Raw genomic sequence first — 17,549 nt, 5'->3', positions numbered from 1 at the left:
TCAGCTGAAAATCAGCGCCGTGTGTTATGCTTGTATGTAGTGCACGGCATATGCTGAGCTGTACACCCTTTCTTTTTAAGGGTTACAGACAGACATGCTGTCATAAGGATAGGGTACTGACTGTCTGTAACTTTTAGATTTGAATAAATTTATTTTCTTTCTTCTTTCTTTCTATCTTACAAGCTACGAGTACAATCCACAAAATATCTGTTTGAAAGCTTATTATGAACTAGCGGACGCCCCGCAGTTTCAACCGCATGTAGTTCCCTTGAGATTAAGGGGATAAAATTTAGCCTATGGTACTAACAAATAACGTGGCCTTCCAGTGGTAAAAGAATTTGTAAAGCCGGTTCAGTAGATCCGGAGAAGAAACCTAGAAACGAATTTTACCTCTTTATAATATTAATATATAAATAGCGATACAAAATTCCGAACAAGTTTAATGTACAAAGGCAACAAGATTCAGTTTTTAAAATTGTTTTCAACTTAGGACGTGAATGGTTCCACTGATGAAGTTATGAAATAGTTTCAGAGGGATTTATTTCAGCTCCATTTAATTGAATTTTCCATCAATACGCTTTAAAAATATAAAGTGAAAGTATTTAACTCATAGATTGGTTATTATCAATTGTAAAGTTAACTTTTTTTTTAATATTTCAGCCTTCAGACGGAGATAGGGGACCTCAACCGATGGCAAAGTCACTGTGACCTTTCTGAATTTGTAATAAATTATACTTTCTTATTTATCTTGCTAATTAATTTTTACTTTTCTTTCATTAATAATGAACCTGTATAAACCTTAACTTTGATGAAATAAAAATGATAAATGATAAAACTTTATTATTTGAAACGATTGCTTGTAAACTGAAACTCTCAATTAGCCTGTAACAATATATTCTTTTGTAGGACTCTAATTAATTACTTTATGCTCAGATTTTCGTTATAAATTAAAAAAAGACATCTTCTGTCTGTACATAATCAGTAATTGTATATCTACCTATAAAAACAGTTAAATAAGTATGACTATAACAGTCAAAAACTCCAGGTCCTGCAGGCTACAGTTTTAACTGTACAGTTGTTGTGTAACTGTACCGTTTTTAATGTACAGTTGTAACTGTTCCGTTAAACCGTCAGTGTGAAGACAAATCTAAAAATCAGTACAGTTTTTTTTCTAATGATTTTGATTGAAAAATCTATCATATAAAACTGTACAGTTACAACTGCACAGTTAAAACTGAAGGTGTGTAACCCGACTTATGAAAATTACAAATTTCTTGTAATAAACTGATCTTGTATTGACTTTAATAATTTTTTTTAGAGATAACTTGATGGTGTAGCCAAGATGGTCTCAAGGTAGGTAAAGTACCTAGTATTCTTCGATATAATAGAGAAACTTTCATATTTGTTAGATTTTAAAAGCATTTTTTTATTAAAACTGATTTTTAAAAATGACCCTGAACTGATTTTTGAAGTCGGTAAATAACGCTTGAAAGCGACAATAAGGAAAAACAAGGAAACAGATGATTAAGCAGAACTGTATGCTTACCAAACTGTGGTTAAATTTAATGATGTTTATAGGATGTATTTACCGTTGGCAAGCAAGGAAGTAAATGTAAACGCGACCAATCCCTTTGATATCGGCATCAAACGTGGGTAATATGCGGATTAAATTATTAATCTGTTTTCAATATTAATTTTGCTGCGGTCATGTAATGTATACTTTCATTAATACTTTCATAATAAATGTATTATATTTGGATATCTGTATACAGTAACAGATTAAATTTAAACTTTGTACTGCAAATTGTGTATATAGTTTTAACCAACTTCAAAAGGAGGAAGTTCTCAAGTAGATTTTTTTAATTCCAAAAAATAATCATCATCATCTTAATTATAATCATTTGCGACTTTGTTACTTCGCAATTCCCTTGGGTTATGCCCAAATTATGAAATTTTCGAAAGTACGTCTTTGTCGGTAGGGTGATAACTAGTCACGGCCAAAGCCTCCCACCAGCCAGACCTGGACTACTTAAGAAAACCTCAACCGGTTCAGTCGGGGATCAAACCCAGAACCTCCGTCTTGTAAGTCCACTGTGCATACCACTGCGCCACGGAGGCCGTCAAAAAGATGGAGTAGGATATCACGTACGAACAATATCAGGGCATACAGGAAAGTACGTCCTAATTTTGAGGGCTCGTACTTGGTGGAGGTGCTCAACAACATGCAAGGTAGTCTCCGTTATCTTCATCGGTGGTCGAGTAAATCCAAAAATTCCTTCTACGGCTCCTCTTCTATTTGTACGATCAGGACTTCATGATCGGTATACTTATTATAAACTGTACGCAAAAAATATTAATTTGGTTCATCTATCCTTTTCAGTTGTGTGCATCTTAAGAAATTAAATATCACATGTCTCAAACGGTGAAGGAAAAACATCGTAAGGAAACCTGCTTATCTGAGAATTTTCTTAATTCTCTACGTGTGTGAAATCAGCCAATTGCATTTGACCTGTGTGGTGGATCATTAACCTAACCCCTCACATTCAGAAAGGAGCCTCGTGCTAATGATAATGTTTCTTTTCAGATACATCCTATCGCTCGCACTCGCAGACCTGCTAGTCATCATCACGTGTGTACCGTTTACCTCCATCGTGTACACGGTGGAATCGTGGCCGTGGGGTGAATCGGTCTGCAAGATCTCCGAAGCGGCGAAGGACGTTAGCATTGGAGTGTCGGTGTTCACCCTCACAGCGCTGTCCGCTGATCGATACTTCGCGATCGTCGATCCGTTGAGGAAACTGCATGCGACTGGTGAGTGAGTGATGACCTTTATATCTGTAAGATTATTTCTCACACATATTACTTATATTATAAGTCGTACTAGAGCTGTCACATAAAGCTCATAAAGCTCATCTCGAATTACTAATGCCATGATTATTTTTGCAGTATACCTATGATTGCTGGTGTAATTTACAGGTAGATCAATCAATCAATCAATCAAATCGTTTATTTGCAAAAAACATGTAAAAAGATGACAAAAAAAATTATACAAATGTATTCGCCTTCAAGTCAACTGGCATCTCGTCGATATCGACAATAATGTTTAGTACTGTCATCATCAACTTAACTTTTCATTGAATAAAAAAAAATCTTTTCATTTTACCTAAAGTCGTGTGTTACATGGATAGTCGTAATTATTATAATTATTTGTATGAAAACTTAAAAAGTTTTCTTTTTCGTTAAAAAAAAACTAGTATTGCAGTTCAGCTCCTTTATATGGACTCGTCAACACCTTGAAGTTATGGGAAATACTCCAGAGCACCCTGTATAATAATTGTCACACCGTATCGTAAATTACAACAAATTAACCCAGATATCAACAATAAATCAAAGTACAAACAGTCTATTCCCTAAAATCGTCGTTTTATCTGACAGTGACACGCGTGACAAGCCGAAACGAGTGACTGATTATGTTCAACTGATGATCTTGATTAATTTCACCCGCCACATTAGTTTTTACAATACACTTTGTGTAGATTAATCTGTACATTTTGTTGGTGAAAACAAACAAGTCATCGTCATAAATAATGTAATTAATGATTAGGACGGTCTGTAGGAGACGGGTATGTACCATTTAGATAAATTTTAAACTTACACTGTGGACAGAAAACATCGTTATAACTACAAAAGCTGCTTATATAATTACTAGCGGACGCCCTTAGACCTCCTTAATCCGGCCCTCTCGCAAAACCAGTTCTTAGCATGCCTCTACTGTCTATAAACTACCTCCCTGGCAAATTTTGACTTTGTATGTCAAGCAGTTTCAGAGATTTCAGAGATTTTGTGAATGACCTTTCGCATTTATAAATTAAGATACAGGTTATACGGGAGTATTTCCCATATCTCTAGGGTTACATTCTTTAAGGAAAATTAATTAAAAATATCTAAGGATCATGTATTCTAAAATGAATATTTTCGGAGTAATAATTTAAAAAAAGCTTTTGTAAATAGATTTTAAATTTTGTCCCATATATCGCATCCCTCTAATATGATCTAGCCAAACTTATTCGTTGATAAATATTATGAAGTAGCTTACTAGTAAAGTGCAAGGATAGATAAAGACGTGTGTTATGGATAGTCGTAATTATTTTAATTACTTTGTATGAAAATATAAAACCTTTTTTTTAGTTAAAAAAAATTGGATAATCAGTACGGCTTCTATAAGTTGACTTGTCAAGACCTTGAAATTATTATTTTTTGTTATTGCAAATACTCCGCAACACCCTGTTTAAGTTTTATGATTACAGCTTATCGCAACAATCTATCACTTCTGTAAAAGGCATCTCAGAAATGGTTAATTAAATAAAAATCATTATATTAAATTCACAGATTTGACCGTTTATTTAAACCGTATTCGTGTTCACACAATTAAAATCGCTAAAATCAATTACGCATGAATTAATTATGTACATCACTACTAATGCTTTATTAGCATTTAACATTAATTAATATTAATATTCACAATAAACCAACTAAAATAATGTAGATCACAATTAATAAAAATAATAACAAGCATTGCGCACTGTAAGTTTTACAATCCGTTTCTCTCTGTCATTCCGATAAAACATGGCGACTGACTCATAGGTACAACCACAGACAACATAGAAATAGTGAGGTACTGAGGAAAATCGTGTTACACTTCACTAATAAAGTAGTGAACTTTACAGTAGTGCAGGTTGTCGAATATTGCCCAAAAAAAAGGGAAGACTGAGTTAACCCTGTTTTACTATTTGTGGATATATCTTATCTACTTCTATCGATCTGATAATACAGAAATGAAGATGCCTCTCATAAATTTTATAGGTAATTCTCTCTTATTAGGTTTTTATATTTACTAGGCCTTCGTTAGCCGCCGACGTAATGAAATGTGTTTCCTACTATTTTATAGCCTACTAATACAAGCACGAGACATTGTCCGCATGGGGTTTTATATATTTGAAGTGCTGGAATGTGCTCAAGGTGCTGGAATGGCGACCCCGCACCGGAAAGCGCAGTGTTGGACCCCCACTAGGTGGACCGAAGACACAAGCGGGTTGCAGGGAGCCGCTGGATGCTGGCGGCTCGAAACCGATGTGCTTGGAAGTCCATGAAAGAGGCCTATGTCCAGCAGTGGACGTCCATCGGCTGATAATGATGATGATGATGATGATGTATTCGTACAGTACCTCTTTATTAAAAATATTCAGTTACTACTAATATTATAAAGAGGTAAGTTTGAGGTGTTGTTGGGGGTAATCTCTGGATCCACTTAACCGATTTTGGAAATTCTTTTACCATTGGAAAGCCACGTTATTTGTGAATGTCATAAGCTATATTTTTTTAAAGAACATTGAAATATTTTTTTTAAATATTACTTTTATCGCCGCGTTGGCCGCTTTTTTACATGTTTTTAATAAATGGTGTAGGAAATAGTAGTCTGTGACAGATATGACGTCGCTCGATCTCGTGTTGGCTTCAGTGTGCTCGTGGCGTTCGAGCCGTCCACATCTCTTGTTGTGTAATTCTTTATGGGTTACTTGGGATAGGCGGGGAGAGTGACTTGAGTGGAAAAGGGGAGTGTTTGATATCAGTCAAAGGATCCTTTAACCCTACACACATCGTTCACAAGTACGTGACTCCACTCAAAGTCATTCTCTGCCATTCTCAGGCTCTTATTTTGGTTACAGTTTGATTTGTTAATAAAGTTTTACTGACAAGTGTTGGGAATCATAACCTTTGTTCGACATTAGTTTTCTTGTATTTGTAATCACTTTTGGGTCCTACAATATGACCAATATTCCCATTCCCCTCCAACTGCCAACGGGGCGAGAGTCGAACCACCACCCCTTGGTGATGAGTCCCACCGCTTTACGATTGAGCTATTGAGGCTCTGTTCTATATTAATAGTAATAATATAATTTGCTCGAAACTATCTTGAAACACTATCGACCCACAAAATTAGCTGCACCGAAGACCGGGAAAATCGTCGAAGCAAATATTAGCTAAGCCAGATGTTACATAGAACACAAAGCAATTGTGTACTTTGTATAGCATAAACATAATTGTATAATCTATCTATATTTATAATAAATCTGTAGAGAGGTCAATTCTGTACATGAAACATATCCAAAATAACTATCATGGGGTGATTAGTGATCGATACTGATGCCAAGCCGTGATAGCCCAGTAGATATAACCTCTGCCGATGATTCCGGAGGGTGTGGGTTCGAATCCGGTCGGAGGCATGCAACTCCAACTTTTCAGTTTGTGCATTTCAAAAAATTAAATATCATGTCTCAAACGGGGAAGGAAAACATCGTGAGGAAACCTGCATACCAGAGAATTATCATAATTCTCTGCGTGTGTGAAGTCTGCCAATCCGCATTGGGCCAGCGTGGTGGACTATTGGCCTTACCCCTCTCAGTCTGAGAGGAGACTCGAGCTCTGCAGTGAGCCGAATATGGGTTGATGACGACGACTGATGCCAAAAATGCTAGTAAAATTTTTGTCTGTCTGTATGTTCGTTATAATAACAAAAACTACTCGACGGATTTTTATTCTTCCTACTCCTGGGCAGGTTCATCATCATCATATCAGCCGATGGACGTCCACTGCAGGACATAGGCCTTTTGTAGGGACTTCCAAACATCACGATACTGAGCCACCTGCATCCAGCGAATCCCTGCGACTCGCTTGATGTCGTCAGTCCACCTGGGGGGTCGGCCAACACTGCGCTTACTAGTGCGGGTTCGCCATTCCAGCACTTTGGGACCCCAACGTCCATCGGCTCTTCGAACTATGTGCCCGCCCATTGCCACTTCAGCTTCGCAACTCGTTGAGCTATGTCGGTGACTTTGGTTCTTCTGCGGATCTCCTCATTTCTAATTCGATCACGCAGAGATACTCCTAACATAGCTCGTTCCATCGCCCGCTGTGTGACTCTGAGCCTTCTTATGAGGCCCATAGTTAGCGACCAAGTCTTAGGGCAGGTTATAGTATACTTTTCATTACGCTACGATCAATAGGAGCAGAGTAGTGAAGGGAAATGTTGGGAAAACGGAAGTTACCATTTTTACAGCGATACTACTGTAAGGGCTGGATTAAAGAGGTCTAAGGGCGGACGAAGTCGAGGGCGTCCGCTAGTTGTTTGTATAGTTTACGAGTATGCATGCTCTACTGTTTTACCTAGCGTTAGCTAAGTCAGTGTTTTTCAGAAATAAATGATTTTGTAAAAGTAACTATATTTAAAAGGTCAAGTCTGCCTATCCGCATTGGTCCAGAGTGGTGGAGGCCTAACCCCTCTCATGTAGAGAGGAGACTACTCTACTTGTTAACTTTCGTTTGTTTAACTCTAGGTACTAACAATATCCACTAAGAAAGAAAAAGAGAAAGAAAAGCCACTAAGAAACCTTAAAAGGTAAAACCGATATACAGGTAACAGTTCTAGGCTTTTACATGTTAAAGAGTACAAAAAGAGCTCATTTTTGTCGAAAATAAAAATGCAAATTTTGCATAAGGTCAAGTGTTGGCAGCAATCGAGCCATCATTTCCCCTAATTTATTATTCCCTCCCGAACGCTTTATGATGCCACTTAGCAGCTCTGAGATTGAACGTTTTCACTCACATATTTCACGCCCCGTAATTTTAAAGGATCCTGAAAAAATGGAAGACTTTTTGTGGCGGCGGAACAGAATTGATATACCTATGTATTTTAAACTAGTCGACGCCCCGCGGTTTCAATCGCGAAGTTCCTTTTCTTGTAAGAACAAGGGGATAAAATAGCTTATGACACTTGCAAATAACGTGGCCTTCTTGTGGTAAAACAATTATTAAAATCGGTTCAGTACATCCAGAGTTTCGTTCGTCATCAACCCATATTCGGCTCACTGCTGAGCTCGAGTCTCCTCTCAGAATAAGAGGGGTTAGGCCAATAGTCCACCACGCTGGCCCAATGCGGATTGGCAGACTTCACACACGCAGAGAATTAAGATAATTCTCTGGTATGCAGGTTTCCTCACGATGTTTTCCTTCACCGATTGAGACACGTGATATTTAATTTCTTAAAATGCACACAACTGAAAAGTTGGAGGTGCATGCCCCGATCCGGATTCGAACCCACACCCTCCGGCATCGGAGGCAGAGGTCATATCCACTGGGCTATCACAGCTCTTATCCAGAGTTTACAAGACCACAAACTCTTTATCATTATCAACCCATTTTCGGCTCACTGCTGAGCTCGAGTCAGAGTTGGTCTATATACGAAACACAGTCTTTCCCGACTAATTGGAGGTAAATGGGAATAATAGTCATTTAAAAAAATATATATTACTTACTATTGGATGCCCGCGACTTCGTCCACGTGGTATTCAGTTTTTCAAAAATTGCACTAGAACCATGGATTTTTCCGAGATGAAAAGTAGCCTATGTGTTAATCCAGAGTAAAATCTATTTCCATTTCAAATTTCAGCCAAATCTATTCTGTACTCGTAGCCACAACGTAAAGGAGGCCTTTATAATATTAGTGTGATTGTAAGTTTGTGTGGTTGTAGGGGGTAATTTCTGGATCTACAAAACCGATTTTGAAAATTCTTTAACCGATAGAAAGCTACCCTATTTGCGAGTGTCATAGGTTATGTTTTTACTCCGTATTCCTACGGACACAGGAACTATGTGGGTGAAACCGCGGGGCGTCTTTTAGCGGCATTTTTTCGTCTTTTAAAAATTTTGTATTATTTCTGAAACTATATGACTAATTAACATACTGTAAAAGGCAAATCTTATCTCTATAATATCTTCTTGATTATTAAGTAATTTATTTTGATAAGGATTTAAGCTTAGTTGTGTAAATAATGACGTATACCTTAGTATATGATTTAAATAACTTATTAAAATACAAAAATATTGAAGATAGAAATTTTTTGTAGAAAATAATGTGCTTTGCAAAGTTGTACATTATGTTGTGTTCATTATGTTATTCTAACATCAATAGTTTTTGCAGTGCTCGCCATGTGAACAAAATTTTTGTACACCTTGTGTTATTATATTATTGGAGTTTCAGGACGGATTCCTTGATTTTTTTGAAAATATAACATAGCTTATAGCCTTCCTCGGTAAATGAGCTATCTATCACTGAAAGTATATTTCAAATCGGAACAGAAGTTCCTGAGATTAGCACGTTCAAACAAAACAAACAAACAAAGTCTTCAGCTATATAATATTAGTATAGATTAGTATGGATAGGTACTAGTAGTATAAACCTTAGGCATTTAGGAGCGTCTAGTATATAACTATATACCTGTAATTTCACGCGCTAACAGTTCCCTGCATTCCTCAATGTCAAAGTGACCTTTGCTACTGTAATACAAATGCCATAGAGAATCAGTGACTAGAAATTCAAATTGATTAACACGTTGTCTATGACATCCTTTGTTCAAACTAATAAATTAATTACTCTAGACATTGTCTATGTGACTTGAATATTGAATTTGAATATATTCAATCATTATTGGATTTGTTTTGACGTGAAAGTTTAATAAAAAATTTCAGCATTTTCATCACTATCAACCCATATTCGGCTCACTACTGAGCTCGAGTCTCCTCTCAGAATTAGAGGAGTTAGGCCAATAGTCCACCACGTTGACCCAATGCGGATTGGCAGACTTCACGCACGCAGAGAATTAAGAAAATTCTCTGATGTGCAGGTTTGCTCACGATGTTTTCTTTCACCGTTTGAGATTTAATTTCTTAAAATGCACACAACTGAAAAGCTGGAGGTGCATGCCCCAGACCAGATTCGAACCTATAGCCTCCGGAATCGAAGGCAGAGGTCATATCTACTGGGCTAACACGGCTCCTCAATGCTTAGTCTTTGTGGATTCAAATCTCGAGGTTGTGCTTTCGAGTACTGGGTCGAGCTTTGAAATACTGGGCTTTCTATCTTCTGAGGAATTTCCGGTAAATTGTCTCGGTCCAGCGTGGTGACCAGTGGTTTGTAGACGAGCAGTGTTTTACGCTCTTGCCTCTGAGAGGACACTTTGTCTTTACACTTTTGGGGTAGGGCAGCGTTTTGTAGGAAAGAGGATAAGTTATTTTCAGGCTTAGAGTACTATGGGCATAGATCTGAAAACTTTGAGTAAGAACTAAGTTTGAGTAACAACTATGTATGTGGACATTAGTCGTTATATTTTACACTACCCCCTATATCCCGTATAATTTTTCACTTCTAAGACGCGTTATTAGTTTATTCCCCTCAAAATCGTATTAAACGGGTTCTACTGTATTAGGAATATTTTCCATAAACATTACTTTGATTATGATTCTGAAATAAATTACTTTATATGGAACACAGCTCTCTTATATTATTAAAAGAAGAGACGGTACTTCGTTAACTATGTCATTCGTCCGTTATACAACTCGAGCTTAATTAATTACTCTAGTGCATACTCCACCTCGTCAAGTATTTTTTAATGTATTCACTGATTAACGTAGTGCCCATGAGGGGATTGTTTTTGACTTGATATCTCCACTCTAGGGTTATTTTTAACACTTACCCGGATTGACCGAGATAATTAATGATGGCAACATTGTTAGATAATCGATTTTATGTAAATATTTAAAAGCGACGTACATTAAGTAAGTAGATAGTTTATAGTTAGCAGACGTCCGAAAAGAACGGATTTTGTGACAGAGTCGGATTAAGGAGGTCTAAGTCTGGGCGTCTGCTTGTTCACTATAAAATACCGACCACACCGTGTTGGACTAGCACAACCGGAACAGAAGTTTGAACATGAGTTTAGAAAATAACAAGTATAGAGTTTTCGGATTTTTCATTTGTTCTAATCGACATAATTCTTGAATAATTATTTTCATCTTGAATAATTTCATAACATGATATTCCATATCAAAATATACGACAACACAGTTCATTTGACTAAATTGATTCAGAAGTTTGATTCGCACGACAGGTGCAGAACTGAGAATTTGGTTCTTATTTTACTTTATACCTCTACCCTCTGAGAAAAAGAAAATAAGATAGCCAGACAAATAGATGAACAGTACTGTACTGTACTGTTCAACGAAATAGTAGGAAACGCAGATGGCCTTGAGATAATATGCAATCACCTAATAACGGTTGCAATGCAAATGCAAGAGAGGTTAGGGTACGTGCGCGTCTGCATATAGCAAAATGTAAATTGTATGCAGAGCTAACTTCATCCAAATTAAATGTAAATGACTCGTTGGTTGAACTAACGAATCATTTACATTTAATTGATATTTATTCTATGCTTTATAAGGCTCAGAGATTCACAGCGGGCGATGGGACAAGCTTTGTTAGGATATGCATGATAGAATCTCTTTGAGGACTTTCGCAGAATCATCAAAGCCATCTGAAGTAGCAATAGACATAGACCTTAATGGTATGTCGATTCTCTTTCTACTCACGCTAACGCTTCGCAAACTAAAAATTATGAGAATGACAGATCCAATCGATAACTTGATCAAGTGATCTGTCGATAGCAAATGTCATTCCCATACATTAAATAATTTACGAAGCGTTTGCGATCGTAGAAAGAGAATCGACGTACCACATCGCTACAGGCCCTACAGCGAAGTTCGTAGAGCCTTGGCTAGAGCTTACTTCTGGCCTATTCACTAATTTGATCTTGGTCTACAATAAACATCAAATCAAATAACCACCGCATTTTTCGTATTCCGTACTTCTGGCCTATTCACTAATTTGATCTTGGTCTAAAATAAACATCAAATCAAACAACCACCGCATTTTTCGTATTCCGTAAAGACCATTGTTAACAAAAACAATACCAACTGCCAAATGTTATTTACCAACCTTACGATATCCATGAAGGCTTGTCAGTAAGCTCCGGATGACATTTTACCTGTCATCTCAATTTTGATTATAGAGCATAAAATAACATAGCAAATAAGAAATCACGTGACTTAAGAATGACTACTAATAACTATTAGTTGATAGAATTCGTATATGTCAAGTAACATACGTCAAAGTTAGTGAGTTTGCCTGCTAGAACGGCGACCACGCACCGCAAACCGCAGTAGTTAGTTTACAATATAATTTTACTATATCATCAAGCCCGTAACAAGGAGTTGCTGGATGCTGACATGACTATGATTATAACTTCGTGACCAAGGCTTAACGTGGTTTCCTAGAATATGGATGATGATAGTTTTTTTTTAATTGTATATAAATTAAGAGTATACTAATAGTAAAGCAATTTTGTAAACGTAACAGGGTATCTGCGATCATTACTTTAGGAGCTTTCGGAGTCAGATTTGCGGCGTTGCCGCGGATCCCTGAAAAACGCCCCATAAATATAACATAATGTCACATTTAATGTAAGGAAGGTTAGCTTAACCTTCCTTACATATATAGTATGAACTTCCATCTAATTATGATAAAAGATTTTTAATAGATTTTAAATTTTATAATCTTATTTATTTTGCAAATATCCAGTAAATCTTTGCTTTTTATGCATAAATTAGTTAACCTTGACCTTATTTACCCGAATGTATCATAAAAATCAATATTTTCAAACCTAATCATCATCCCTATTATCAGAATACTACCGTGAATCACTCACTCACAAAAGAGAGAAAATCCAAATAACTCGAAAGTATAACAGACCTGACAGGTACGTGAAGGTAACTAACTTATTAATGTGTACTTAAAGAAAGAAAGACAGAAAATTATTTTATTTGGACAAAGAGGACGGAGAGGGTAGGCGAAAGAGCCTGGAATTGGAAACTGTTCTAACCCTGTTGTTGTAAAAGTAAAAGGTTTTTACCGATTTCCTAAACCAACCAAGATTCTTACTGACATTGGGGGAGGTAGATTATTCCAGCACTTTGAGGCAGCGTATCTAAAACTACCCCGAAACGCAGCAGTTAAGTGCTGAGCTGTTAGTATCCAGACTCTGTTACTTCTATTTTCATGGTTAGTTAGTCAGTTATGATCTTTTTCTAGGTTATGCCACCTATTGCAAGGCATTCTTTTTTTATTGCTCCACTGTTTGTGTGGACAATTAAGCTATGTAATAATTTAGAATTTAAGAATGTAATATGTGGCATTATTTAAAAATAAAGATCTTTCTTTCTTTGACATAAATAAACAAATGTTTATCAATACAACTGGAAATTCAAAGGCAAACAGGTTTCCATAGTTCAAAGCAATGTATCTGTGAGAACTAAGCTGTACTATTTTTATAGTGCATTTACAAACAACTTTTGTTGATTTATCGAACTGAACTTGCAGAAGAATTGCACTTTTCCAGTTGGATCAAGAGACAATTCTTTAAACTAGGTTTTGAGATCGTGTAAATACACATTTACAGCTATGAGTATATTTTATGTTTTTTCAGTTTTATATTCAACTTCGTCCGCGACTTCGTCCGCCTGGAATTAAGTTTTTCACAAATCCCTCGTGAACCGTATATGTTTTCCGGATGAAAAGTAGCCTATGTGTTAATCCAGATTAAAATCTATTTCCATGCTAAATTTTAGCGAAATCGGTAGTTTTATCGGTAAGTAGGCTTTAAAGAGTAACAAACATCCAAACAAACATACATCCATAAAAACTCCCAAGGTGCTGGATGGCGACCCCGTTCTAGAAAACGTAGTGCTGGTGAACTCCCAGGTGGACTGACGACATAGAGCGAGTGACAGGGCTTCGCAGGATGAAGGCGGCCCAGGATTGTGATGTTCGGAAGTACTATTAAAGATCTATGTCCTGCAGATAACGCCATAAACGATAATGATAATGATGATGATGATCATATACAAATCTATAAAGGAGATAGTCCAAAATTGGATAGAGCCCAGGATCAGGACCAGGATCATCATAGAGATCAGGATCATAGTTACCCTGGCGGAAATAAAAGAAAATATTTTTTTAAAACTATTTTTGATTATAAATATCTACGAATTTACTTTAATTCTTTCGAAATAATATTTATTCTCTACCAAGAAATGCGACACTATTAAGGGTAATAATGGCGGATTGTTGACGTTTTCAATGCAGTAGTCGATTTGACGTTTGCTGTTAATTGTCATGTCATAGTTGTTTCATGGGCGCCATCTTGATTTAGCTCAAAAACTTGGGTTTTAATTTTATTTATTTCTTTTTATTTAGTTAGATATATTCACTTTGATAAATTTTAATAAAACTGAGATGTGTACGAATGAAACACGGATTTGTGCATAACTCTTTATTCAAAACCTGCGGTGGCGCTGCCCGACACTCACACATGCATAATGTGTCGGTGCATACATCACAAAAACCCTTGTATTTGTTAAATTTCAATGATACGGGGTACAAGAGAAACCTGAAATGGACCATCTCCTTTAGATGTCCTGCTTAAAAGTTACATTGCATTACATTTGCTTTGTATTATTTTTGACCGAAAGGAGAAAAACTAAGTTCAGCTGTAAATACCTATGTTTTTAAATATACTTCATTTTAAAAAAAATCTTATGTGCTGTATATGTCCCCTCCACGATACAAGGTAAGTGGCGAAGGGTGGAATTTTGACGAAGGTAAGTTGTCCCAAAAAAAGGAAATTCATACCGCTTGATACAACTCCGGTTTCTCATACATCCATACATATTCATTACAATAATTATCATCTATGTATGGTGTTTCAAAAGGTTACCCTGCGGGAATCAGGAGAGTCTGTATGGACTCTTCGCCGCTGCAAAGTATCTGTCCCAGCAAGAAGTACCCTTGTGTCTCTACGGACGTGCGTATGTAACGCCATTTTGTTTCAAAGCAACTCATAAACAATCATTGAAATTATTTCTGAAATGAACAATATACCTAAGTATCGTAATTTTATCAAAGCAAACCACAAACAAGAGAAACAAATACCCAAGAGTTTGAGCAATAAATTATATAAGATTCCACGCCTCTTTGTATTCCCGTTCAGCCCTTCCAATGATATATGACTGAACGTTTTCTTTTTAACAGAAGTTACATGTTTTTCATAATATGAAAAGATTCTTGCTTCGTCTCAACCGTTAAAGGTTAATAACTCCGCCTTTAATTTCAAAAATTCATATTAATAATATTTATATATTTTTCTTATCCCATTTCTACTCAATATAAAACCTCAAACCCTATCACAAAGCTATTTATTATTACAGGTCGTTTGGTATTGTTAATTACCACATGGATAAACCGTTCGCCTTCATTTCATCTTTATCAACCCATATTCGGCTCACTGCTGAGCTCAAGTCTCCTTTCAGAAAAGTCCACCACGCTAACCCAATGCGGATTGGCAGACTTCACACACGCAGAGAATTAAGAAAATTCTCTGGTATGCAGGTTTCCTCACGATGTTTCTCCTTCACCGTTTGACACGTGATATTTAATTTCTTTTGCACACAACTGAAAAGTTGGAGGTGCATGCCCCGGACCGGATTCGAACCCACACCCTCCAGAATCGGGGGCACAGGTAATATCCACTGGACTATCACGGCTTCGCTTCATTGCACAAAAATCGCCCGTGCTACAATGGCCTTCAATACATGACGGTGGTATAAATAAATATTATGATCCCTACTATTATGAAGGTAAAAATTATACACATAAAACTAAGTTATGCTTTATTCCATAGTTCAAAACGATCCCATTGTAGGCGATGAAAGACCGAAAACTTTGTAGCAAAGAGGCTTTTCAACCAGAGACTGTATAAGACTCAACGATGTAAACACTAAACTTGCCCAAATTATATTTAGTTTCGTATTTAGTCGTTTAGTTTGCGACAATCTTGGACATACAGCGAAACTTTAACAATTTCATTTCAGACGCAGTATAATAGTTTAGATTGAATAGATAACGTAGTTTATTTAATTTAGACCGAGTGTTTTATTATAAAACGTTTTTTTTAATTCTTTACAAGATAGCATTTGACTACCATCTCACCTGATGGTAAGTGATGATGCAATCTAAGATGAAAGCGTTCTAACTTGTTAGGAATAGGATGAAAATCCACACCCCTTTCGGTTTCTACACGACATCGTACCGGAACGCTGAATCGCTTGGCGGTACGTCTCTGCCGGTAAGGTGGTAGCTAACCACGGTCGAAGCCTCCCACCAGTCCGACCTGGATCAAATAAGAAAACTTCAATCGTCCCAGCCGGGGATCGAACCCAGGACCTCCGTCTTGTAAATAAACCGCGCACACCACTGCGCCACGGAGGCCAAAGCTACTTTAGCTAATCTTAAGTTAGCTATCTTACCTGTAGAGTAATTACCTAAGTATTTGCCGGTAGGGTGGTAACTAGCCACGACCAAACCACTACTACCACTAGACAAGACCTGAGCGAATTCAGAAAATAGGTCATAACTTTTCCAAAATAGCAACATAATGTAGTTTATAAATTCATTGATAAATAATTGATTTATTTATATAAAAAAGAAAATTATAAAAAAAATACAACCGACTTCAAATCAGAAAAATAAACTAAAAAGCGAAAAATAACATAAAATGTGCTTTATTTATTTATTTATAACATTCATGCACATACTAAAACACTCTTAATGTTAATAGTATGCCTGTTAAATGGGCCCTGTCAGGGCATTGCTAATGCTTAATATAATTTCTATTCACGCAATATACTAGACTAAATTCAGGTAACATTTAAATTAAATTAATTAGTAATTTTATTATAACTAAGATTTAGGTAATCATATTTTACCTTCTCATCAATATGAAGGCGGTGCAAACACAGTGATGTGCTCCTCGTCATGGTGTGCGGACGATGGACATGGACGAAGTTATGAGGTAACAAGCATTAAAAAAAACATACGCGTCGGATTGAGAACCTCGTCAATTGTTTTGAAGTCGATTAAAAAAAAAATTACATTTAAGAATGAAATTATTATATTTAAGAATGAAATGATTACACTCGTATCTACTTTACTTGTGAAATAAATTGTACAAATATAATGTAAGCTTATATCAAAATCACTATAGAGTGTTTTTTTAATTTCAATTTTAATTTAAGTACCAATAAAATTATTTCACAAAATTGAAGTGGCAATATTTTTCAGATATACTATTTTTATTGAGCTTGTAATAAGTTTATTGAACTTTTAATATCTAAAGATGTCTGTCAGATAATTCGAAGTTTCTATTAAATGCTTATTGAGAAGTTTTGCAATAATTTATTATGGAAGATTTTTGAAACGAAAAAAATGTTTAGGTTTATATTCAGTGTAATTTGGTCTCTTTTAAGAAAGACATCGTAAAATGTATTTAAAAATAATCAGTGTGAATATGGCAAAAATATAAAAGAAACTTTTGTAGCAATTGTACAACAGATTTTTTTTTATTCTTTACAAGTTAGCCCTTGACTGCAACCTCGCCTGATGGTAAGTGATGATGCAATCTAAGATGGAAGCGGGCTAACTTGTTAGGAGGTCTTGAAAATCCACACCCATTACGGTTTCTACACGACATCGTACCGGAACGCTA

At 36.2% G+C, this 17,549-nt stretch overlaps 1 protein-coding gene across 1 annotated transcript in view; it reads left to right on the top strand.

The window, feature by feature from the left end:
* The window catches only part of LOC112055215 (neuropeptide CCHamide-1 receptor-like), a 90,429-nt gene that overhangs the window by 6,331 nt on the left and 66,549 nt on the right, over nt 1-17,549 (top strand). The window contains exon 2 of the mRNA XM_052887493.1: nt 2,585-2,811. Coding sequence (XP_052743453.1) covers nt 2,585-2,811 — 227 coding nt within the window. The remainder of the gene's footprint in view (nt 1-2,584; nt 2,812-17,549) is intronic.

Source organism: Bicyclus anynana, chromosome 19 (assembly GCF_947172395.1).
Source record: "Bicyclus anynana chromosome 19, ilBicAnyn1.1, whole genome shotgun sequence".
Lineage (NCBI taxonomy): Eukaryota > Metazoa > Arthropoda > Insecta > Lepidoptera > Nymphalidae > Bicyclus > Bicyclus anynana.
The sequence above is the reverse complement of the archived record's forward strand: the minus strand, read 5'-3'. Positions and strand labels throughout refer to the sequence as shown.